General features: G+C 42.4%; 1 protein-coding gene across 2 annotated transcripts; it reads right to left on the bottom strand.

Moving 5' to 3' along the window:
- Positions 1-1,199: 1,199 nt before the first annotated feature.
- Positions 1,200-27,197, bottom strand: gna11b (guanine nucleotide binding protein (G protein), alpha 11b (Gq class)). Of its 2 annotated transcripts, XM_035168198.2 has the most exons (8): positions 25,771-27,197; positions 14,263-14,447; positions 12,886-13,040; positions 10,851-10,979; positions 9,847-9,975; positions 7,606-7,735; positions 7,242-7,395; positions 1,200-6,616 (listed from the first exon to the last, which is right to left on the bottom strand). In XM_035168198.2, the coding sequence occupies exons 1-8, from the start codon at positions 25,904-25,906 to the stop codon at positions 6,426-6,428; spliced, it is 1,209 nt and encodes a 402-aa protein (XP_035024089.1). In that variant the 5' UTR covers positions 25,907-27,197; the 3' UTR covers positions 1,200-6,425. The 2 variants fall into 2 exon arrangements, with proteins under 2 accessions (XP_035024089.1, XP_035024088.1); XM_035168197.2 differs by lacking the exon at positions 10,851-10,979 and having other exon boundaries at positions 25,771-27,178.

The raw sequence follows: 27,197 nt of genomic DNA, 5'->3' as shown, positions 1-27,197 counted from the left end.
CAAATTAAGAGAGCAAGAGGTTTCCAGTGGGATTATGGGACTGAACAGAATTGACCAGTCGGTTACACAGAGGTCAAATCTCCGCAGCCAAAACACAAACTGCATCGATTTGCTTTTGAAAATTGTCTCGCTGATTAGTTGAAAATCGATGAGCAGTTGTTTCAAATTATTTACTCAGGAAAAATGTTTTAGAAACTACCAGGCTACAGAAAAGGCCTATTTCACTGTTTTCTAACATTTTTGACACTAAACAATTATTTGAGTCAAGAAAAAATATTTTGACCACTAGATTCTTCATACACGGCTCACATTTCTGTGGTTTGATTTATCTTAATTCTTGTGTCCTAATTCTGTGAAGTGGCCATGGGTACCTTGAAATGTGCGTTATAAATCAGTTATTATATTTGTATTATTTTGCATGCCTATGTGTAGTTGACAATTTGCACGAGGGGCCACTGCACACACAGGGCTCCCCACCTTTCACAACCATGTCTTCTTTTTGTTGTTGTATTGTGTCTCTTTGTGGTTTAATTGACTTTCCATCAGGAAATATTAAATGTCGCTTCACGCCCCGACCCGTTGGCTCCCTGGTCATGTCCCCTGTATTTCTCCAGTGCTGGTTTGTCTCTGAGTCTCTTTAATAAAGCTGAAGTGTCTACATCATATTTATGAATCCCGAGATTAAATTGAAAGCTCCCCCAATTTTTTTTGAATTATATCATCCCAAAATATTACCCTCCTGAACAAGCATCATCAGCTCCACCTAGCAGCAGGAGTTGGAACTCGATAGCGTCTATTTCTGGGACTGCTGGGTATTATTACTGAATCAGACACTCATAGAGGTTACTATAAAAGTTTATAATCATCCACTCATGGGCCTCACTGCTTGATTTGTTTACAACTCTGCGGTCAGAGTTGTAAACAAATCAAGCTCTACTACGGCCATGATATAATATGACATTTATGAGAAGAGAAAACAGGATCAGAACCAACCAAACGTCCCAGGACGTGGCCATCTGAGGAAAAAGAGACATCTTCTCGGATAACACTTGAGTAAAATAAACAAAGACAGCCATATGTGACAGGAGTTTTTTGTTCTATGATTTAAGACAGAAAAATAAAGAAATTTCAGCCACTCGAGATTTGACTTTTACAACACAAAAAAACATCATGAAACCCACTCAACGTTCACACCATCAGCAAGTATAGGAACAAATTTATTTCAATTTAAAACAGATACCTTGTCATTATGTTTCTCTCTTAGAAGGCGATAATGATCGTAAGTCATGTTCATGTTTGAATGAGGATCAGGCAACAGTGGTTGAAACAAATACATGAAACACATTTAAAAAAAAAATATGGCAAGAGTTATGTAAATCAATAATCGATAATAACCAACTGATCGAACCCCCTTTATTAAGGGCTCTGCTTCAATGAAAACATCCAAGCCCTCACTTCCAACACAAAATAAACAGCACATGCAATTGTAATTACAGTTTCTTAAAAAAAAAACAAATAAACAGCAGATTATCTTTTAAATCTTCAATCTTAAATACAGAATAAAGTGTTTTTGTACTTAATCATTTATCCTTTTAGTCTCTGGTGTGTTTTATTTAAAAAGGGGAGACCATCTCGGGCGGTGGTCCTTCTGATGATGACCACAGCGTTGGCACTTAAGAGAGAGCCTGGCTCTAGATAAAGAGTGGGGTTGGCACACTCAGTATAATACATAATTTACATTTGGTTTACATACAAAATAAAGAGGAAAAAAAAAAAAACAGTATTTTATACAACACTACACAACTGACCTCCAGGTTTCATTGGAGTGAGGAAAAATAAATCATGTGGTCCTAAATAATAGTGTTCTGGTAATGTCTTCTTATCGTACACAGAGAAAAAAATGAAAAACATACACACAAAAAAAAAAGGGGGGGCGCAAGGTTAAGTTTATGAAAATGCACCGACTTCATACTGATGTCCAAAGGATAAGTTTGATTCCACCTATTCCAACTAGCCCACAGGAGGGGACATCACACAGCTCCCGGTCGCCACAAGGTCACACAGCACGCTTTGAAACCGCATCGGGCCGGGAACGCCATCTGTCGTTATTCAAGGCAATGAGAGGCAATAAATAAGAGAGAATTGTAGTGAAAAACCAGTCCAGTGTTTTCGCTGGTTAATGCTCCAAAAAACGGACGAGAACGAAAGAGCGAGAAGGAGATTTAAGTGTCGCACGCGGCTGCCTTCCCTCTTTCCAGCTCCTGTACGGTGAGATAATGTGTTAACACACTGCAACGACGGGCTGCCAACAAACTACCACACCCACACTAAAAAGCCAGTCAGCCCTTCACCATGTGCCAGAGTTGTAGTGTCAAGTTTTAAAAATACATCAGTTTTGTCACTATTAAAGTAAGCTGCACTCAACACACAGTAAATCTCAACACAACCATTGATAAATACTTGGGTAATCATACTGGTATAATCTTTCCACTTAAATACTGGCATCCAGGCCCTCTTTATGACAGCTGTCTGAAGGATGGCGGTCTGCTTCCTCCGCAAAACAAGGTTAAGTGTCATTTACAGCAGACAAAATGGCAGTTCAGGAACACACTGGCATTATTCAAAATATATATTTTAGCCCCATTAACTTGGATGGTGTTCAAACCTTGTGTTAGGTGTTAAAGATTGATTTCCCATCTTCCAGGCAGCCTGTGGTTTGTTTCATCACAATAAAAATTGAGCTGATCAGGTCTTGGCCAAACAAAACTCATCCACATCCAGTTTCTTTGTCAGAGTCTTTCATTGTAGTGTTTCCTTTAAGTTTGAACAAAACTCTGTTTATAATGTCACAGTAATCTCTGAGCTGTGACTTAAAAATAAAATGATCCCAATGCAGCAGCTCACACTGAGGGTTGCATCAGTACTGGGTACCAGCAGATTCTCTGAGATATCAGAGGAGTTGGATCCTTGCATCACTGGTACATGATGTGTTTGTGTTCTGAAAACAAACTCCGGATTTGGGGATTTAAGAGGCAGTTTTTCCTTTTACTTTGATGTAAGGATTGATGCAGTTCTAGGATATGTTATCGTCGACCAATTAAAAGCTTTAAGAGCTTCTTTGAGAGCATCGCTGCTCACTGCATTACTGCCACAAATATCACAGAACCAACAAAAAATTGACAAAAAGGGGGAAAAGGAGACCCACAAACCTTAGTGGCATTAATAGAAACCAGAAGCTGCCCGGACTATAGGAACTCAAACTATTAACTGCAAAAATGCTCAACAACGAAGCTTAAGAATTGTAGTTAATGGGTTAAAATACACAAACACCAGTATGACCATTACGACTTCTTGGCTATCATGAGGTACAACTCATATACTTGGAAAATGCAACACTTGTCCTGGTTAGCAGTGTCTTTTAGTGACACGTGTTTCTACACTGCAAGAGGCGTTACAGGTAACACTGTGATACCAGTGCAAACACACGTGAAGTAGTGACGGTCAGAGAGACAGATACTGGGTCCACCTAACCCACCGAAGGGCCAGATACATGAAAAATAAAAAAAAACACAAAGAAAACTGCTTAGTGTTGGTAAACGCTCTCTACACACACCTTATATTTGCATTAACACCCTGCCTATACTTCTTAGAACACATACTGCGAGTAACCTCCGTGTATAAAGAGGAAGTGGATGACTTGGTTCTCTGTGGTCCTGTACTCCACCCCCCACTGTCTGATGCCTGATGCACTGTGATAGCCCTTAATGATGATGAAGGATAAGTCACCTGTAGAAAAGGTCAAAGACCAAAAAAGTATCTGCACTTCACTGGCACTATCAAAGCAAGCCTCAAAAAACTGGAAATTAACAATGCAAAAAAACTGACAACAGAATTTTTTTTTTTGTGTTAAATTACAAATAGCAAGCATGGACCGCGGGGGGTCTTCAATCACTGATTTAAAAAAAAGTCCACCTACGTTCGTACTGTACATTTTTCTAGGTATGCATTACAGCGCTGCGTCTATAAACCAGGAGGAAATACGAGTTTCTTGGTTTTTTTTGTTGTTTTTTTTCTTTTTAAATCTAACAAAACAAATGTGAGGGCTTCTAAAGAAACCAAAGAGTATTACAGATGGATGGAGATGTGATGGCAAGTACAACTGGAAATGTCGCGATAAGAAATAGAAAGCAGAGATAAAGTCCTTACTATACCAGACATTCGTGTTTTTTTTTTGTTTTTTTTTACAGCAGTTCAGACTCAAGTAGGCTCCGCCGTGAGAAAAGGAGCACTTCAACATGACAGAATCAAAAGCAGTCAAATTAACAACACCTTCAAACCTGGTCCATAAATTAGATAAATAAAAAAAAAAAGTCTTTAATTACTCTTAAAATCATCTTGTCACCATACTGTGAAGTTTTTTTTTTTTTAAACCAGCCCTAGTTTGTATTACTCTGGCGGCAGAGCTGTTGCAGTAGTGTGGAGTTGTGAGGCTGGTTAGGAGGAACGTCTTTTCTCTGACTATTGCTCCGTGCCGATCGTTTCCTCAGCACCACCCAGCTCTGCGTAGTCCTATTAATCAAGTGAACAAAATCCATAATCACAGTATCAATACTACCATAAATCCATAAGAAAAACTGTGTGCTAACAAAAGAAGTTAAGATTTTTTTTTGTTGTTTTTTTTGTTTGTTTGTTTTTTGCCAAAGATGGTGTACCACAGAGCATTTTTTTGTACAGGAGTGTTTTTGTGTATATGTATTTACAAACAAATATACACAAACAACGTTAGCAGACTTCAGAGTGCGTTTTCTGTGAAAGGATCATAGCCCCCCCACTCCCCTTCCTCTCACCACTCAACAGCACTTTATAAACAAAGTGACTATACAGTAAAAAAAAAAAAAAAAATTAACAGAGGCACATCCCGATATAATGGATGACTAGGTCACCATCAGGAAGTGTGTCTGATTGGACGGCTGAGTGACGCAAGGTGTGACGTCATCAGTGATGTTACCACATGGGTTCTACTCACACACCCAGGGCGCGTTTAATTTACAGCTTCTATTTTGTTGAATAAGCTACTTGCAGCCCGAGCTGCAGATGTGCTCTGTGGGGTGATGCGCACTGATGACCTCGCATTACCCTCTATATTCGCTTCCACCAATCAGAGCAGCGCCTGTGTGGAGAGCAGGGTCCTCTCACCCGCTACAGGTGTTTTTGTACTAAGGGTGTGTGGGGTGGGGTGGGGGGGGGGGTCATTGTATATCAGTGCGGAGGTCACACGGAAGATTGTCCATGTGAATCCATACAGAAAACATCTGGAGGGAAGCCATGTGATTAACTTAAACACAAAATTACAGAAATCTTAAAATGATCCTTATGTCAAGTAAATTTCTGGCGGCTTCTTTTTAAGATGTCTTTGTTTAAAAGTTTTTTTTTTAATTTTTTTAATCGATTTTCTCCCCTTTTCTTATCGCCGTCCCATGTAGCCATTATCCGTTTAATAGAAGTAGCAACAGATCTCTATCATTAAAAACATTTTATAAATCTCAGCAACGAATAAATTTTGATTAGCTATGTCTTGCCCTCTCATGCTTTTTGTCTTAAGTGTGTTTATATATGCATTTACATCATAATATATATTTCTATTTTTTTTCCTTTTGTTTTTTCTCAATTGCGATGCTCACTCTGGTGGGTACATTCATAGATGCGAGGTGGAGACAGAATCATCAGCCTCATCCCCTTGTGTCCTCACATCCTGTACGACTCGCTCTGCAGTATCTGTCCTTCAGCGTCCAGCCACTGGTCCTTGGGTGTTTTCAGGAGATGCAGTGTTCGCTTCCTTCCACGCCGGCAGGGGCTCAGAAAGGAGATGACAGAGGATCTGATCTCAAACCGCCAACCTCACCGTCAACTCCGTAGGGCAAAAGAGGTTTGTTGCCGCTGGTCACCCAAACACAGCTCCTTGCCAGTCAATGCTGCCCCAAACACAAACGCACACACAGACGCACACACACCAAAGTCCCCTTCAGTCACTGTACAGCCCGTGTGAAAGGTTTGTGTGCCAGATGAAATGTGCCAGAGCCGGCAGCCGGGGCCTTAACTGACACACGGAGCAGCTTTGCGAGGAGCGAGGATTCTGACACAACAAGCTGCCAAGTGAAGAAGAAGAGGGTGAGCTATGGTGAAAGAGCAGGGGCGGCATTTGCAGATGGGAGGATCTGTGAATGTACTGCACTGGGGGAGGAAAGGAAGGGTCCTGTGTGTGTGTGTGTGTGTGTGTGTGTGTGTGTGTGTGTGTGTGTGTGTGTGTGTGTGTGTGTGTGTGTGTGTGTGTGTGTGTTGTTTGATGCATGTGGAGCTGAGCGCACACTCCGGGAGAGGTGTGCATTTGTGCAATGGGGGAGGAGATGTGCGTCGTACGTGAGCCCTCACACCAGGTTGTACTCTTTGAGGTTGAGCTGTAAGATGGTGTCTTTGACAGCTGCAAACACAAAGCGGATGTTCTCAGTGTCCGTGGCACAAGTGAAGTGGGAGTAGATGATCTTGTCGCTGTCGGGGTTTAAGTCCACAAACATCTTGAGGATGAACTCCCGCGCTGCCTGTGCATCTCTCTGGGGACCTTAAATATAAAAGACAGATTAGAACAGGTAAACATGATAGTTCCCATCGCAAGGACTGTTACAATGTGTTGTAATATCTATGTCTGTATCACACTCAGTTTCACACCTGTAGTGTTGATCTGTTGGTGCATTTAGTTTTGGTCTGTTTCATGTGACATCATGAGCACCAACTGGACCCACATGAGGAAAATCTAACTCCAGTAGTGTCAAAACGTTTTTACGGCACCTTGTGTTTCTATTTTCGGAGGCCACCTTGAACTGTGTCTTTTGAACAATTTTTCAAGTTAATTAATAAGTAATGAAAGTCATTGTTAGTTTCATTGCTCATACAGGTCAGGAGATTGATTAAATAGTTATAATCATTCACAAAACCCTTTGGTTGTGATGCTTTGTTCTCATACAGACAACCAGAGTATACTTGGCAGCGGACACACACCCACCTTTTCTCAGTCTGGTTGCTTGGTCTAAACCAGGTATAAAACCATGTGAAACTAAACGGAAACGTGAACGCAGCTTAAGTATCACATAGACGTAAAAAAGATGGATACATAAACAGCACTTTACATCGACACTGTCTCTAGGTCAATCAAATCCAACTTCAGACTAATTAAGAGATGATCTCACCATCGAACTCGGGGAAATAGTCCACCAAGTGTGAGTAGGAGATCTTCTCCTCCAGCAGGTCCTTCTTGTTGAGGAAGAGGATGACGGAGGAGTTTTGAAACCAAGGGTAGGTTATGATAGTCCTGAACAGAGCTTTACTCTCCTCCATACGGTTCTGGTGTGTGTGGGGAGACAGAAAACGGTGCAAGACAAGTGTGAGAAATGTGTACAATTTTACAACACAAAATTACGTATACAAACGCTGTATTTGTGTAAAGATACAGTTTATATATATTAATCGTTTTTTATTAAATAATGTTTATAAAAGGTGTTGTAGATACTGTACGACAAACATGAAAAACGAGCCGCGTTTCTGTCAACCTACCTCGTTGTCTGACTCCACCAGGACCTGGTCGTACTCACTCAGCGCCACAAGAAACATAATGGAGGTGACATTCTCAAAACAGTGAATCCACTTCCTCCTCTCGGACCTCTGACCCCCTACATCCACCATCCTGGTGGTAGGATGAATGTGAAGAGGATGATAACAAATGAAGAAGCAAAAGGGTAAAAACACATCAAACAAATCCTGGGTTCCTAGTTTATGTGTAGTGATCTAGTTGCAAAGCTTGGGCGACCAAAACAAGCTTTTAACCCTTCCAATTATGGGTTTGAATCCATCATGATAGATTAAGTAACATATTATGAACCCTGCAACTCAATATTTTGGCTCTGATTTGTTCCAAGTCCCACAGGCTTGACAATATTTGCTGGTGTGTCTTCCTTAAACACTTTCAGCACATGACCCAAATAGAAATACAGTCTTCTATCCTGGGATGCATGAAAGAATATTATTACTTGCATGGAAAAAGACATCAGAAGTGGAAATATCATTTATTTTGGGCCCTGACCATTTTTTTGTCCTATTTTTGAACAATTAACACCTGATGGATTCAAAACCTTAAGAGGATTCATAAAAGTCACAACTTTTTTTCCTTGAGGAACTAAACAGTCGAGCTCTCTATATTTGGCAAAAGAAACTACACAAGCTACAAATAAACTAGAAACAAATGTGAATTTTTCAATATGCTACAAGTGAGTCATGCAAGTCCCTGTGAAAATGAAAGCATCCCACTTAAGACAGAGCTAGAATCAGTTTTAAAAGGATAACCACTCAGTTTAAGAAATCTTTTTATTTTCAGTCCGTTTAATGTCAATTCAACATTTCGGAAGAGCGGGGAATTTTTTTTGTGGCAAAAATCAAAAACCTGGCTAAGTGCAGTGGAAACACACCAGTGGCTGTGTGTAGGCAACTTTTCTTCTTGAAGGACATACTGGAATTCTTAAACTGAGTGGCATCAATCTGGTCAGAGTCAACAACACATCTGACACTAGATCAGTCTATACCCCTTTTTATGTGATACGGTGTAAGTGAAGGAATCCTAAAGCCTTCCTTTGTCTACTAGAGAGCTTTGTCGGACAGCTCTGTGTGTGTGTGATAAAACGCCAAGCAAGAACAACCGTGAAGTTTTGAAATGCACTCTGAGAAGATGAATGGGGGGAAAAAGGCGGGACATAAAATAAAGGACAAAAGAAGAGATGGAGACGGGTACAGGCACAAAGGAGAGGACAGACACAGGACAGGAGGCAGTGTTGAGATGTCAATGAAAGGTACAGGGGGCACCTCTGATGGTGGGATCCTTTCCATGGCAGGGCGCTTCCTGCATCACCTAATGAGAAGCTATAAGCTCAGAAAACTGCAGCTTAAGAGATGGACTAACAATTAACGAAGCAAAAACTCAGATGAAAACTGATTTCAGCTCATGTCTGCAGGCAGACAGGCTGGCGTCAGCTGAAGCTATTCATGAAGAGCAAATCTGACTGATAATACCCATGAATCCTCCACAGGTTTCTCCTTGATAAGGTCACCCCTCACTCATCAGGGAGTTTAGGGCCCCAGTTTCATTAAACTTTCATTTGTGACAACCGATTCAGTAAAATCGTATACGTCAGGAACACGTTCGTTTAAAAAAAAAAAAAAAAATGCAATATTTAATGCATCCCGGGATGCGGAGATGAAACCTCCAGACCAGGTGCAATGTCATCTTTGAGAAAAAACGCACAGTTCACGATGCATGGATGCCCCCTGGTGGTGGCCCAGTCCACTGAGGTCCACAGAGACCCGGGGCCAATATAGGCCCTGCAGGACCTGCTGCCCAAAATAACATTCCTCCACCGCGGAGAGGACGACCTCGTTTCTTTTGCCAGCCGGAGAGGAGAGGAGGAGGTGACCCATTTACAGAGCGGGCACCAGAATGTAGGACTTCATGTTCATTAGGGTGTTGCGTTACGTGTAGTATGATTGCTGTTGGTGGCAGGAGGAGGAAGAAGAAAGCGTAAGACTATGAGAAGCCTGTAAAACACTAAGGACGTCATTTTTATGACAGGAGCTTTAAATAGTAGGAATGGGTAGTAGACACTAAAGATACAGGTGAAAAGTTCATTAATGCGGAGGGAAAAAAAATTATAAGTTGGGCTTTGGACAAAAAACACAACAGATGACTTATGAGTTAATGATGTCACCATGTAACATGGAGGGACTCGGTCATGTGCGGCATCTTTCTACCTGAAAATGATGCTTTGCAAGTCGAAGGGGTACTCTATGATTCCTGTAGTGGGGATGCGCACCCTGAGCACATCCTGCTGCGTGGGAAGATAGTTGCAATCAGCAACACGATCCAGATCGGTAAGATAACTACAGGCAGCCCGGTGGAGGAGAAGAGAGATAAAGAGAAAAAAAAAAAAGACAAGACAGGAAAACAGTTATATAAAGCGTGACAGGCAATTACCACAACCCCCCTGCCATTCCAGGAAGTGCAGATCAGTCCTGTTGAGGAAGCGTCACAGAAAAGGCCACATCTCAGATAAAAAGGGGTGTTAGTGAGTAACTGCTCCACCAACACTCTGCATTCATAAACCAATGTAAGACTTTGACTTTACTTGACTCGCTTTTTAAATTAACAATTTGCAGTGCGGTCAAGTGGCTTATGTTGCAGACAGTGAAGTGGCGTCAGTGACAGTAAAGTAGCAGTGACTTCAGCAGGAGGAGCAGCAGCACCTGGAATACGATAAACAAGATTCGGACAAGTGTGACCTCAAAGATAGCAGGAGACTTGTGAAAAGTTTAAAATCTACTAGATTTCAAACTGTCATCACAGATTTTATAACAGCTTCCTGGAGGATCTTTGACATCACAGTCCCATACTTCTTCCTCTTGTATTTGGTGGCTGCTCCCCACATGTGTCAGTGCAACATGTCTGGCCTTAGGTTTTAATCCTGGGGTCAGAACCTCAGCACAGTGCTGGACACAAACCACTGATATCTGATCAGGTTAACCATCACGGCCCTAAGGCTCATTTTATCTAAACGTAGCAGCATTTGTATTTTTCATTCTAAACTAGTAATTTGGGGTGCATAAAATTTGATAATTTCCCTTTTTCCTTTATGTTTTAAAATGGAGACCATCTTGAAGTGACCACCTCTGAACTGATGGGTTAATATTCCGACAGTCATTAGTGGTTTATGTCCTCTACCCATGGTGATGCTACAGTCCTGGTGCCTTGGGGGTACCTGAAGATGACATTCTCCAGGTCAAATGGGTACTCTATTATACCCGTTGTGGGAACACGGACCCTCAGCACATCCTGCTGGGTGGGAACGTATCCCTCCGCAGTCACACGGTCTATATCGCTAAGGTAACTGGAGATATACATGAACAGTGTGGATAATACTGAAACAAAGACATTAAATGCTGTTCTTGCATTCCCCTCACTCATAAACATGCAGGAAAAATACATAGTTTAAACATTTACAAACCACACAAGCACACCTGCATGCATGTAGACCTGGAGTAACATCTAACTGTAGTTCAGAGATATCACAACCAGGGGGCACTATAAAAGTGAGTTAAGTACCTTTGGCAATTGCTCCTCCTGTCATAAATCATCACAATGTAATTGTTGCAAACACAACCACAGAACAGGAGGTTGACACATTTGAGTGGAAAAACAATGGGTGTACACATTGGTCATTTTCTAATCTGTGGTTAGGAGAGTATCCCTCACTGCTGACATTCAGACAGTAAACACAAGCCTCAAACTTTAATATAAATCATGGTAGGTTGCATTAAGAAAAGGGAAAGAAATGGAGACTTTTTCAGAATGGACTTTGTGTATTTTGATCAATTCAAGACCATGGCTTCATTGTCACGAGACAGTTACATGGATACCAATCTTCCAATATTAACCAGATTAAGACAATAGTCTGAATAAGACACCGTCATGTAAACAGCATTTTCTGATTATTTTAACTCGAATAAGGCCAAAGTATGAATAAGCAATGATGGATTTGATTCCAGTAAGGTATTCTGATCTTAGTCACATTATGTAGACATATATACATCTTAATTGCATTATTACGTCCTGCTGGAGTTTTCACTACATTTTGTGACATCGTCCAAGTGTAAACAATATGGAAAAATAACGAGGAGTTTAAGATTCGTTTTTAGATAGAAACAAAATACTTGGAGTCCTAATCAGACTGTGCTCTCTAACATGTAAACAGGAGTATGATCAGAATATCCTATTAGCAGCTCATGTGTCTTATTCAGAATAAGGTCAATAGTCAGATTATTGGTGTCCACATTAACTTAGTCACCGTTCTGCTCCTTTTATTGGTTGACTAACAGCATGAAGTGCAGGTCAGACCCTCAAGTCCTCTCAGCTATAAGGAACCTCGGTGACTCAAAATTATCTAGAAAATATATATCATAACTGAACCATGGTGGGAAATAACCAACAGTTTAACGCAAAATAGTGGCTTGTATATTCTTCATAAGGCATTGTTAAAGATAAATGAGGTGAATATTGAAATCTGTCAGTCAACACTTTGTGCAGACAAAAGGTTAATGTGCTGCCCTGCCCAGTACAAAACCCACAAGGTAATTTTAGACATGCAATTACACACAAAACATATATACACAACCTGCCACCAGCCACAAATCCAAACACGCCCTCATTACTCTGAGAACTGTTGTTTTCAAACCCTGCATGCATATGTGGTTGCTACAAACACACAAACATTTGACATCGACTTGCATTCATTTCCTGGAGACTTACTGTAACCCTAACCATAACTACTACTTGTCTGACCCTAACCTTAACCACCGAGCCATAAAATATGCTTTTATCCAATTGGGAACACAGCTTTTGTCCCCAATTGACTCTCCCCAAAGGAAGCCTGCGACTGAAACACAAATTCACATATTAATTATTACGTAAAACCTGATTGCTCAGCAGTGGTTTGGGAATAGAGATATTTGATTTTATCACAAGGACAAGTTATCTTATTTTATTTTTGTAATTTAGATTTGTGAAAGATCCGAATAAAATGTTGGCAAACATCAGCATTTATCTTGGCCGATGGCAAATTCTGCAATAGCTAATATGCACAATGAAGGATCCAATAGTTTGTAATTTTCAGTTCCCAAACCAACATCATATACACACAATTATGCAAGTGCACACACAGATTGTGTCAGACATTCACACAAATACCATTGTTAAAACCTAGACAGACAACGAAATAAACACACAGACCAACGTACTATTTAGTAGAGTCAGACAGCTGGTACTCTCTGCGGCGGTCGTAGGCCTCCTGGATCCCCGGGTCGGACCACAGGCATTTGATAGCTGAAATGTAGGGCTTGTCAAACCCAGCGATCTTCTCAATGTCCACCTCCTTCACGATCATGGCATTAGACTGGAAATCATATAAGAGGTAAAGATAATGAGATAGGGACACAAAAAGACAGAAAAACAAAACACAACCATTCAATCATACATTTCCTCAAATTTCCATCCAAAGATATTTTAGATTTCTGTATCTGTAGATAGCTTTTGTTTCGACCTGTTGGCTGATCCTAACCACCCATTTATTTCACTTATTCCAAAGATCACTTCATGTCCACAAAATGAGTTTTCCAATGAAAGACCTAAAACACACAGTTGGTCTGGGAAAAATAACAGAGGGAGGGGTTGTAGATTGACACACAGGCTAAAACGAGCAGCAAGATTGACATGTATTTATATGAAAACGTCAGATAATAATTGGGAAGAATGTCTGCCAATGTATTATCCGTGTCTTAAAAAGAAAGGATTCACAATCCACAAACTAAGATGGTACTAAGTAGAGCACATACTTCCGCCAACGCCCAATAGTCCCTTTATATTCAATCAAGCTGCCACAAATTTCACACACTCAGATACAGTATAAGTCTCCTAAATTTTTCATCAATATCAATGAATTATTCCCTGGGAAAATAGTAAAAAAATGTCCTATACCACAATGTTAAAGAAAGTGAAAGAAAATCCTGAATATGCACCAACAATTGTATGTGTTCTCCCCTGACACGGACAGCATCCTTCCACTAAGTTTTGTGGAAATCCGTTAAGTTGTTTATGTCTCATTTCTCTTACAAGCAAACCAACGAACAAACAAATAGACAGGAGAGGTCAAAATGATGAAATGATCCTTACGAAGCACCGCACTTGTGGTTTCTGTCTAACTGAATAGCGGAAACATTCATCTTGTATCCTAGGTGTAAATCAGTCCTCAGTTAGAGCTTCAAAATAAAAGACTAGCAGGCCTCTGTGGACTGGAACTGAAATCCACTGTAGCATAGACTATAATTATGCTGTTGTATTGTGCCCACACTGCCGGTAAGGAGTTTATTTTTAGTAATTTGACTGATTAGAAAACATGCCTATGTACAAATACTAAAACATTATTATCTGGAGGGTTCAGATGTATATTATGTCCTGGGGCTTCTTTAAAAATGTTGCCTTTTTCTGATTGTGCAGTTAGCCTGTTAGTACAGTGTAGAAAATTCAGTAAGCACACATTTAAAATAATCAAAGGGGATTGAGGATTGACAGGATATAAAATTTGTTTCCTGCTCATATTTTGGTGGGTCAGAACTTACCCGATTCTGTTCATATTTGTACGGGATTTTGAGGGTCTCGGTGGCGCGGATCATGGCCTGCATGGAGGTGAAGACGTTTTGGTAAACAAGCCGGATGAAGCCCCTCTTATCCTCGTCTGAGTATCCGGCTCCATGGATGATCCTCATCTGCTTGATGAAGGTGCTCTTGCCACTTTCTCCCGTACCTGAACACAACATGGAACACAAGAGTTAGCGACCGAGACAAGAGAGAGGCACGTAAGATCTAGTCTGTCATCACATCCCGAGTACCAAGAGAAAGTAAGAAAGAAATAGTGAGAGACGGTGAGATAAGATACTCTTCAAAGAATGAGATAGCAATCAGAAAAGTGGCATTCCTCATAAACTTGCAGAATCCATTCCCTGAAGCAAGTTTCAATACATTACAAAGGTTTTCACACTAACAGAGTGAAGGATAATGCTGCTGTCAACCAAAGACAATGGTCGGTCAACTTTAAATCATACCTGCAGAGGGAAAAGAATCTGCAAAAAATAACTATATTGGCCACAGTGCACTTCATCTGGTCGCCTAAGTAGCGTAGATGAATTATAAATGAACATGAAAGGCTAGTATTTGCAGGATGTTAAATCATTTTTAACTTAACTATTACACCAAACATAAAGAAATATACCAACTAAACACAAAAAGTGGAGCATCCTACACAGAAAGGTTTTTAGATGATATGCCATGTTGGTTGTTGATCAAGTTTTTAAAAAATGCAGCCACACTCATACACACTTGAGCTGACTCTAAATGATTTACAGCATCTGAGGAAGAAAAGCAAGTACAGAAGATATTCTTGAGAAACCTTGTGTTTCTTCCTTGTCCAGTATACAGACTTTCATGAGGCAGCCTATTGACAGTTGTACAGTTCTGTATATGTTGCATCTTCATCAAGAGATTAAAAAAAGACCTCTTAAACCGTTTCAACATAAAACTCAACAACATAACTTATTTGGTTGGAAAATGTTTTGAAGGCCTTCTGCATTAAACTGCTTTTCTTTTCCACCATGGAACTAAAATGGTGCACTGCGTGGAGCCAGACTGATTTATTGGTTGGCCGATAAAAATCAGGGATATAAGCCTTTCACAGACATTTCAGGGTCGGCTTATAGATATGCAATGAAATAAACTATATCAGGGTTGGAAATATTTTACTCCCATATATTGGTACTGGTACCTGTGCCCAAAAATATATACCTATACCAATATTGAGAATTAAAATGATATGTCATAGAAAAAGTTATCTTTATTACCAAACCCTACAAGGGGCTAGTCCCTGTCCCCTCATATAAGCGGAGAGCTCATTTTGAATTCAGGATCCTCATTTGTGCCAAACGACTAAAAGCCAAATCTGTGACCAAAGACAGATGCTCCATGAAAGGCAAAAACTTTGATGCCAGTTGAAGACATCCAAGAACAATCTGCATCTATCTGATGTTTAATCCGTGTTCATTAATTTCTGTTTATCAATAAGCTCAGCAAATCCGCACAACCTGTACAAATGAAGTCAAAGTAATGGCCTAATGCCTCTCAAAACTCGATTAATGTCAGATGTCCCTTTAAGTCAGTTTCACACGTTATGAAATCCCTCCGCTGGGATTCCAAGTTGATTAACTAAACTGGTTACGACTGCTAATATGTGAAAGCTTCTTTGTGCGACGTCAGGATGTTATCGGAGAGTTTGGAAAGAATCAGAAATATTTTCAAGAAGGTCGAGGAAGAGAGACAAGTCGGGGTAGGGGGGGGGGGGGTACAGGCTAATTTAATGAGGATATAGACAACTCGTCCTACATTAACATTAAATTGTCTCTGCCAAAAGGTGACAGCAGGGGTCGTTGTCAAGAGGCTGCATTCCTTCAGTGATCCTCCTCTGCTCTCCTGAGTCCATATCTGGATGTAAGATCACATAATAACCCAAGAGGTGTCAGGTTTCCATATTTACTCATATGCTAAATGAGCCCAAGATATAACTGGATTATAATGCACAGTCAAAACAGTTTGTCCGTTTCAACTTGAGCCAAAACATCACAAAGGATCACAATCTCTGAATTCAGTAAAACACTTGTTTTCAATTGTTTTCCCTTGTTTTACAAGATCGACAGTGTTGCCAAATAACCCCCCACTTGCTGAGGGGGGTCTGTAGGGCCTAACCCACATTTCACACAAGTCCTCTGTTGTACGATTTTTGTACGTGCCCAGAAACGCCACCCTCAGGCAGCCAAACAACAAAAAGAAATGCTGATGGCATCTCAGTCCTCAGTGAAATCAAAAGGCCACAGCACATCCATGATATCTGTAAAACTGAGAGGAAAAGACGAGGAAGAAAAAAATAAAACACACATACACTCATCTCACCACCACCTACATTCAAGGTTTTTGAAGAGCAGCCATATTTCCGTTACCATGGCAACCCCATCCTGTCTCCCTCATCCTGTCTCCCTCTCTTTTTTTGTTCCTGTGTTCTTTTCCCTCCTTCTGTTTCTTTTCTTTTTTTTTTTTAAACCCCTCCTACCCACCCCTTCTCTCTCCTCTCTTTGGTAGCAGACAGTAAATATAACTATGAGGCCCTCAGGCTTGCTCTGTGCTCTTCATCTTTCTGTGCACCACAGAGAAGGGCCTCGGTTGGGGGGCTGGTCTGAGGTCAGTACCAGGGGGTTCCTAACACCAAGGACTGTAAGCGCAGTTGGCAGAGGTAGCCGCTTCTCTGCTGATGCGCGAAGAAATACCTTAATCCCAGAATCAGAATTTGGATTTCAGCACTGTGTCTATAAGGGGAAGATGACCCTCCTCCATCTTCTCTTCTCACAAAATGACCAATTTTGGAGAACAGGAGCATGTTAAGACTATTAAGTATAAAGGTCATCAGAAGATCTCCAGGATGAATCAATGCATTACAGTGAATGCTGCACTCTGTTGCCTACAAGGTAGTTGTCTAATAAGAAGTGTGATTCTCCGACTAACAAAAGGAGTCAAGTACAGATAGTGTATCCTTTGTATTGGGCTGCGGCGGTAGTGTCCTGGTGGTGACTGCCGACTGTTTCAGCAAAGAGCGAGAGGATCTCTCTACAACTTTGTCTGATTTATTTCGCGTGACCCCCGTCACAAGATCTCCCTTCACCATGTTCTCTTAACTGTCGTGTCCCGCTTTCACCAGACAACACACTGTGAGCCTCTGTCTTCCCTTTTTCCTCCACAGATTGTACCAGCGCCAGCCACAACCGTTTCCATGCCCTCACTAGCTCTCCCCGTCGGATACACGCTCATCCAACCCCCCACCCCCTCCTAGCCTCACAACCCCCTCCTAGCCTCCCTCAGGCTAGATTTATGCCCCTCCATTCTCATCCCTCTCTGTCAAGAATTTTGGATATTCATAACTAGAATCCATCCATTCTTTTTTGGTAATGACCTAGAAAAAGGAGGTCACCTTTTAATAGCTCACACACTACTTGGGTCTGATAACACTTTCTGTTCTAGGTAGCTACGAGTGTGTGTGAGAAAGAGAAAAAGAAAGAGCTCAGATTTATGCCCCAATGCAACAGTGCAAGGTACACTACACAGCCCACACACCAGCACTGGTCTTTTGTGGAGCCGATGTGTTTCTTGGAACAGCGTTAGAAGTCTGAATCAAGAGAAACCTGACGGAGACGATGGGCATAAAATTAAAACTTGGCGTGAATAGCCAAATTAAGACAAGCCAGTGCAATGAAAACAGTATGTAAATAGCAACAGCTATCCGTGATGTAAAGACACCAAACACTTCACCTGTATCCTGTTGCCAGGCTAGCTTTCATAAGCCTTTTACATAACGCAACTGATGTCAGCTTGTGACACAACACCTGATGGACTTGACACACCGCTGTCTTAGTGCAGCAGATGTGATTGAGCCCAGGTTGTCGCAGCGTCGCCTTTATTTGGCCATGTCCCCATGTGTGCGCTTGTACTTATATCTGGGTAGGGAGCAGTTTGAGGTGTGAGGAGGACATTTTGGGATATCTAGGACATTTTGACCAGCCCTAAACTCCTGACACTTGATGTTATGCTTCAGGTTAGAGTCAGGTTAGGTTAGGGTAGGGTAAGGAATAGACATTTGGAGGGTATCTGCCAGTTCCAACAACATAAATTTACAAATTTTTACGTGATATTTAAAAGTCTAAATTTAAGATTATTCAATTTGATACCTTTTTAAGACCAAGTGGAAACACTGATTTAGTTGTGATGCTTGCGGTTAGGGTAAGGAACTGGGCAATATTATGTTGGAGTGTTCTCACTAGGAAGTACAGTGTCTCTAGGGCCTGCTGCGTTTACACGGTCCGCTCATATCTTATAATTCTTCCGTCATGCTTAATATGCAGGCATGGCAGGCCACTAAAGACCTCGTGCACAAGCAGCGCTGTTCCTGCTAAACCCGCTCTGTGACGTCCACTGGTGCCACAACTTTCGATGAACAGGAGAAGCTGATTATCAGCATCATGATAAATCTTGGGGCTGGACAATTAACCGCATGCATAATTTTTTTTTTCAGTAATCATAATCAAGATAAAAGTTTGAAAATCGTGATATTGATTTGACGTCATATTGCCCAGCCCAAATAAATCTTCATGAAACATTACACATAAATATAATGGTATGAACACTGTTGGCTTAACTGTCCTTTCAGGCACAGGGCATGCAAATGCTGTGCGGTGTCCAGCAGAGGATAGGGTACTATCAAAACCTTAAAATTTGCATATAGGTGTCTGCCTTGACCTTGAAAGATACTACATGAATCAGACAGTCACAAGGCTAATCGCAACGAAGCGTGGGTCTCACTCTTTCACAAAATTTCTCTTTGGAAACTGGCCTCTTTCAGACATGCAAAGGGATCGAGCCAAGACAGCCTAGAGCTACACAACACACACACCAGCTGCCTAACCAACTGTGGACACACACGGATCCTGTGGTCAACCTCAAGGCATGGATGTTACCTCCACTGTGATAGCCCATTTCTTCCTCTTTTCCTCCAATGACCTGGGCCATGCAGACAGTATAGGACTCAAAGACAAAAAACTAAACAGGATGATTCTGCTCTCATTTCTGTTGCAGCTTTCCAACATGTGCTGCTTGTTGTTGGGTTCAGGGCATGACACTGCTGCTTTGTGCCGATGCCTCTGCTGAGTGCTCCGTGTGCGTGGGCTTCAGAACTGTAAATTGACCATACATGCTATAGCATGCACTGCACATAAAAACACACTCGCAACTCACACATTCATTTGACCAACTTAGGACAGCTTTGTCTGTTCACCATTAAGTATGCCCCGAGTGCTGTTCTCGTCGAGTGGGTGTGGGTGAGCAAAAAAAAAAAAAATCTTTACAAAAGATTTGAAGCGAGCAGCAGTATTTTAGTCTGCAACACGCACTGCTTCTCACTAAAAACAACCAAATCCTAGATGTTGACATTATTTCTTAAGCCACAGCACTTATTACAGAGGCTCAGAGATTTCATTAGATAACATCACTGTTCGTCCACACATGGGCAGAAAACATTTTGCATCTACACTGGAATTCAAAACCACATTGTCAGACCGACATCCTCCAAAAATGACAACTGTACACATGGATATCATTTCAAATCTAACTAGAAGCTGAAAGTGACAGAAGTTGAAACAGTATGATCAGAGAGAAGTGTGGGCTTTACTGTACACAGCAGCTGGTGGGAGTAAACAGGAATGAACATGCCACCCTGTCAGCAGAGAGGGCTGAGGAACCTGGCAGCGAGGCAGGCTACGTCCCCGTCCTGTCAGGGGACCCGGGGTTAGCAGCAGTATGTGGGACAGTCACCATCTAGCCTCGTTCACCCCCATATCTCCAGAGAACCAGCCTTGACCCCATTTAAAAATGTGTGTGTGTGTGTGCATTCAACTGTGCACTAGTGAGCAATATGAGTGTAAAAGAGACCATGCCACAGAGAGAGACAAGAGTGTGTGCAAGGCTGACTGAGGCAGAGTGACTATTTGAACCTTTACTGCAAACATGCAGAGACGTAGAAGGAGCCTGGATGGAGACACTGGATGTGTTCTGTAATGGAGAACATACGCTGCATGCTTACATCTCTTACATCACTGAGTGAGGGTTGACCCTCTGACTTCAGGTGACTTTAATTGTACTTGTGCACTTTGAGTTTATAAATAATCCTGACTGGCAACAGGTCATTGTACCGAGTTACACAAATTTAACCGAATCGGAGAAACTCACTCACCATCAAGCTCATGCATACATACAGTCCCTCGGAAAATTATTACTCCACATTGCGGGTGCATGACAAATATTTCTATACAAGCTGAGGTATCGCACAGGGTAGCTGCAGTTTTTCCAAGTCCTCATACATACTGCATGACACACAGACTATCATCTTTTCTAAGACAAATTTCAAGACTTGAGTGAAAGCAAAAAAGAAACAGCACAAATGTATTTCCCAATAAGTAAGGTTTTCATGTATTTTTCAGGACAACAGAACAATAAACGTTTCTCCAAAGTCACATAAAAGGTAATCTTTGCACTGCATGCGACCTTAAAGTGCTGAACTTGAAGTATTACCCACCTATCTCCCCTCATATTCTTGTCTTTTCTAAAAACATTCTTATACAGATATGCAATAACCACAAAAATGCCAAACATACCTGGCCTTCAGTATACTCAATATGGTCTCAAGATATATAAATGTTTGTTTATTAGTAGTAGTGTGAGTAGTTATATCGTTCTGTCCTGCAAGTAGAGAGAAAAAGAAAATGTTTTTTACTGGAGAGAAGCAGATTTCTTTCCCACATTGTCACTATAAAATCTCAAGTTATGCACGCAACTTTCTGAATGACGACAACATTCACAACCACGAGTTGGGAAGGCTGCAATAATGTTGTGAAAGGGTTTTCATAGAGGTGTATCGATGCAGGTTTCACGTTCTGTTCTTCGAAGATATTCTTGTCCACTTTCCTTAATACTACACTGAGAATAAATAACAACTAAAGTGTATTAGAGGCTGAAAATATATATTTGGCTGATGTTAGGTTGTTATAGATATATCTGCACTGGTGCATGAAAGAAGATAAATACCAAAAATGTATATTTATATATATACACATTTGTTCACCAGAGAGAAGTTCGCTTTTTCGAATGCGAAAAAGTCCAATCCAGTACATAGCTTGAGCCGTTTTCAGACATGCCCTCCGGGTAAAATCCGGAGAATTGGCTACGGAGTTTACCCAGAGTTTGCCTTTTACACATGCACAACACGTTCACAACAGCATCAAATCTTCCGAGAGGTGGAGCAGCCGGGTGCAGCAGTCAGAGGCAGGAAGTGACGTATTTACTCTGCTGTGGAGATTACAGATAGATACTTCATTGATCCTAAGGGAAATTTTGGGAAATCACGGACAATACACGGACACTGGTTTCAGCTCTTATCACCACAAACTCTCTTGACTTATTGTCGGTGTCTTCTACGTGTATGAAGCCGCTTTTTCATCTGTCGCGCGTTAGAAGCGTCATTAACCCCCAACTCGCTCACGGTGAATCCAGTGGTGCTCCCCTGCTGTGTTCACACATTGACATCTCCTTGATTTCAACAGACTTTATCCTAGGAGGTAAAAGCGGATAAAGTCTGTAGAAACTGCTGAGCATCTTACTCTGTCAATTGTGTTCACACATGCACCTCCTTCTGGGAAAATATGAAGGATCTGCGGAGTCCAGTGAATGTCTGAAAGCAGCTTTAGTCACAATTCCTTAATAACCATTATCAAAGAGATCCTTGTTAGCAGTTCTCAGTTCACACTAATATAATAAAACTATCACTTTTCTAAAAAAAATTGTGAAAGTCTGTCTCATAACAATTTCCATATCCAGAGGTATTAGATTTGACCATGATAAAGATTTTTTCAGTAATAACTGACCATCCACATAGTTCCACATTCACTGGCAGTAAAAGACACACACACACACACACACACACACACACACACACACACACACACACACACACACACACACACACACACACACACACACACACACACACACACACACACACACACACACACACACACACACACACACACACACACACACACAGAGAGGAGTAGAGCTAGAATATCTCTATTGCCATATATGATCAAAATTAGATGACTTGGCAAGCGAAGGAAGGTCAGCAATAAACATCTGAGCCTAACCCCTGATCCTCTTCTTGGTTCAATCAGACAGTTCCTCTGAAGGATGTCTTAACCTGGAAACAAGAGATTCTGCTGAGACGGAGGGGATCAACAGTCAACCTATGAGAAGCTGAGAAAAGACTGTACTATAAAACCATGTCTGGGATGATGTGCTACCAAGCAGCCCACAGCTTCTTGGCTGTCGAGTCAACTTTTACCCCAGTCGGACCCATTTCTTAAATTCTATGCTTGATGACCAAAAAATTGCCTTCCTGACGCCATTCTAAGGATGTTTTGCTGATTCTGTACATTCTGTTACTTGGATTTCAAGTGAAACCCACATTTTTCGCAAAAAAACTAAAACAAATGCCAACTTTGACAGCTCGACTGCGAGCCTACAGTTTACCTCGATCAGCACTTTGAGAAAACCCTGAAGTGTTCGCCCTTCCATCTCACTTTGCTGACCGCTTGTTCACTCCAGCAGTTCATTTACCCTATGCAGCGAAGGCCACAGCTCCTGGCCCACTGTGTTTTGACCAAGTAGAGGCAAACCACTGGTCTGTGGAGCAGGAAGCTGCTGGTATGGCCTGATATGGCCCTCAGTGACAGGCAGCCAGTCTGCGGGCATTGCTGCAGCCCTGGCAGAACTGTTTTCTGACCAAGTGGCTGAGGATGTAGGTGTGATAGATTTTACATACAAAACTAACCTTCACATCCACCCTTAATGGATTTCTTAGTCTGAAAACCTCATGCCTTTGCCTGGCATAACCTCGAACCTGTTTGGATGAGACATGGCAATAATGGCAATGTACCCTGACCATATAGTAAACTCTGCCAAGAAGGGAGAGGGACACAGAGGGAGGGTGGACACGAACAAATGAGTGAAACGGTTAGGGGAACACTACACTACGAATTGTAGTAGCTATTACATCAATCCAGAGCGGAAACGATTCGAAAATGAATCTAACTGCCAACTTTTGACTTTTTCAAGCAAAAATGCCAACGATTCTCTTGTTCCAGCTTCTACACAGGAGGTTTGCTGCTTTACATCACTATTAACAGATTGTCTTTTCATTTGCAACGGACAACAGAAGCTGTTTTAAGATATCACCTTTTACTTTTATCTTGAATCTTTAAATGTCATGGCTAAAATATTTAAATTAAATTAATAGAACAAAGAACAGTTGCAACTACTCACACTGGAGTTTTGTCTACCCTACATCAATCACTTTAAATCCAGATACTGAACAACATATTATAGCACGTCTCCACACTGAGATATTTCATTGCTAATGCTACAAAAGTCTTCACCGCAGAAACACATAATTTTCAACTAAAACTGTGCAAGGAGCTGTGGTTATGTTGCTGCAAGCCAAGCTGAAACGTACAATCCATCTCATGCACATGCACCTAACTGCATGCAGCTGATGACAGAATATCTCCCACAATATCATTATGCACAGTATCGCTTTCCTTGTTCTGTAAAACACACTTGATGGAACATGGTTGGTTAAATGATTAGAAGCTGCGATTGTCTTCATCCTCCAGTGAGGTGAGGAGAGGCAGGAGAGCTCACTGAGGGCCTGAGAACAGTGTCAGAGGATAATAGGAGTCAGTGACATCTCAAAGTCTGAGCAGCGGATTTGTTTAACCAAGCCTATTAAGACCTGGACTAATCCTGCCTTACACGTCCTTATCCAGGCGTCCACTGACAGCCTTAACTCACACTGCATGGGCCACTTACAGCATGACTGGTTGCAGTTCTTGTTTGCCGTCAGCCTGTGACACAGACGCTTTCAATAATTGTTTTGTGATGTCTGTCGAAATCAGGGATAGACTGGAAACAATATAAGAACACATTACAATTCCAAAGAGAACGATGCTACTGCGTGTAATCGATTGCCTGAATCCCGAAATATCTTGAATCGCTTTGTCAATCCAACCTTTCATTGATCACCTGGCAAGAGAAATATGATGGCAGCACACAAGCAAACCATTTTTAAAACTGCTGGACGAAAATAACCTCCCTTTCCATCTGTTCACCTAGGCCGTCAGGTAGAATTAAGCGCAATGGCGATTAAAATGTATGACACAGATTAGAGTATGTCCCATCGACGGTGTGACTCTAGTGTGGCCTACTTCTCCAAGCAGAGGTATTCAGCAGGGAAATGAAAGGAGACACACATGTCAAATAACCAGGGCTGCTTTTGATGGGCGAGAAATGAGAGCAAACGTTTCGAAACGAAGGATGCAACCTAGATATTCTTAATTGTCCCTAAAATGGGCACCCGCTTTACTTCCAAGGAGCTTTCACACTTGGAATTGGTTCTTCGAAGAGGCTGGTGGATGCACGTGCAGTTGAAAGTTCATCGGTTAGAATTCACACACACACACACACACACACACACACACACACACACACACACACACACACACACACACAACACACACACACACACACACACACACACACACACACACACACACACACACACACACACACACACACACGATAGATTTTCCTGAAAGCAGCACAAGTGGAAAACGCATAACCCAATGTTCCTCTTTGTGTCCACAGAAGTATGAATCAATGCAGCGCAGAGCAACTTGTTCAACAGCAGCTCCCACCTGCCCACACACCAGCTATAAAAATAGATAACCTACTCAGCTAGACTCCAGGATGAGGGGGCCAATCTCTCAGTATCCTTGTCCACTAGGAGGGTGGGTTTGTGACACTGGGTGCACACTGACATTACCGATAAACGGGAATGAACCAGCTCCAGGCAAGATCTGCACTGAGGCACCTCAGGTTGTACAAATGTTATGCAACCCTGTGAGCAACAGTGTAAAGCAAACCAAAGCTGCTTCTGCTGCCGCAACCAAGGCACCATCTTCACCTGTTAACCAGCAGCAGCTAACAAACCACAGGGATTAGCTTGCAGAGCTGGTTTATATGTCAAACTAGCCTGTAAACGGGGACATCTTAGTTAACAGCAATGCCAAATGAGCCGATCGTTGTCTGCACACCACACACACAAACACACACACACACACACATGAATAAAGCGACAGTGGGGGGGGTTAGCATGTTCTCGCAGATATGCACATGGACCAGGAAGCTCAACTTATTTTATCAAATCATGTCACAAGCGTTCCTCACTTAGAGAAACCAGGCTCTCAGCTAGCCACCTTAACTAGCTGTATCTGTTAGCATCGGCAGGAAGGCCCGAGGAGGTTCGTCTTGCACATAGCGACACAAGACAGCACAATCAAAATGGGAGCACATGAGAGAATGAGCGTGGCACATACCGAGAAGCAGCAATTTCAGCTCTCTCCGGGAGTCCCGCTTGTCTCGGCGGAGTTGTTTGTCAATTTCTGCATTGATTCGTTTCGACTCCTTCGCCTCTTCGCTCAGGCAGCAAGCCATCATGGACTCCAGAGTCATCCCCTCTGCTTGTGGCAGCCCGGTTCAGACGGGACCCGACAAACACTTGCCCACGGCTCGCTGCTTTTTTTCCCCCCTTCTTTTTTTTATCCCCCCCGGTCCCTCGCTTTCTGTCTCGGGCGAGGAGGAGGCGGTCTGCACGGGGCTGGACGGATTGAAGGCAGGGAGGATGGATGGACGGGACTGGGGCGGAGGGGGAGGGGAGACTAAGCTAAAGGGGCCTCGCTGTCAAGTTGCCCCCCCGGCCGGGAACAACTGCGACTTCACCCGGGTGTTCTCGGCAGATCGCTGGAGACTCGGGGAGGGGAGTCGGGAGACGGCGGGGCCTCCCTGAGATGCTCTGCCTTAGCGCGGGGCTAATGTTAAAAGAAAATGCCTGCAACAGATTAGCCACTTGATACCCGCGTCACACCATGAACCCCCTATTATCACTCTGTGGTCCGGTTCTACCTCGGTACCGCCTGTCGCTGGGCTCCAGTTCTGTCTTCGCAGTCCGTGGTTCGAAACCGGCAGTGTCGCGACATCCAAAACCCGTTAACGGTCGATTTCTGTGCAACGCTAGCAAGCTAGTTCACGCTAGAAAAAAAAGTGGTAGTCCTCGCTAGTAAGCTAACATTAGTGATAATAGTTATTGCACGACCCTCCGCTCGGCAACTAACCACACTAGCTAACGTTAGCTAAAACAGACGTGACGGCTACGAACGCTAGCTAGCTAGTCCCGGCTAGCTCACCCAGCGACGCCTCTGCTAATGTGGTGCCAACCCCGCAGTGAGTGGAGCGAGCAGCGGGCTGGTTGGAGGAATTTGTCCGCCTAGCTAGCGACGGCGGGGCGGCATTACATCCCGACTCATTTTGAGAGGTAAAGAAACGCAAAGCGATTAAAGGCCGTCGCCGGAGCCTGCGAGACAGAGATAAACCCCGAAGAAACGAAGGAAGAGGGGGACGAGATGCGCGTCGAGGCGGCTGCTTTGTGCCAGAGATGTTTTCACAGGGAGCAGCTGGAACAGGGTGGGCGCGCACACATGCACGCTCACACCAAGCTGATGCCAAGCAAGGAGGAGGAAGAGGAGGAGGAGGAAGAAGAAGCGTGGTGTTGAGTGACAGACGGAGGATTGCATGAAACAGATTTGTGACAGTGAATGAACGAGGTGGGATTTCATGCAAAACACACGAGAAGTGGGGAAAATCCGATTCTGTAGTCCCTGCACTGCACGTGAGATCACAGCCGAACATCTGCTGCACTTCAAAGATCTTCCCAGTTTAGAGGAGGAGATGTGTGAAAACAGAAAAC

Source organism: Hippoglossus stenolepis, chromosome 10, assembly GCF_022539355.2.
Source record: "Hippoglossus stenolepis isolate QCI-W04-F060 chromosome 10, HSTE1.2, whole genome shotgun sequence".
NCBI lineage: Eukaryota > Metazoa > Chordata > Actinopteri > Pleuronectiformes > Pleuronectidae > Hippoglossus > Hippoglossus stenolepis.
Note: the sequence above shows the minus strand (reverse complement) of the source record. Positions and strands in the feature narration are given on the sequence as shown.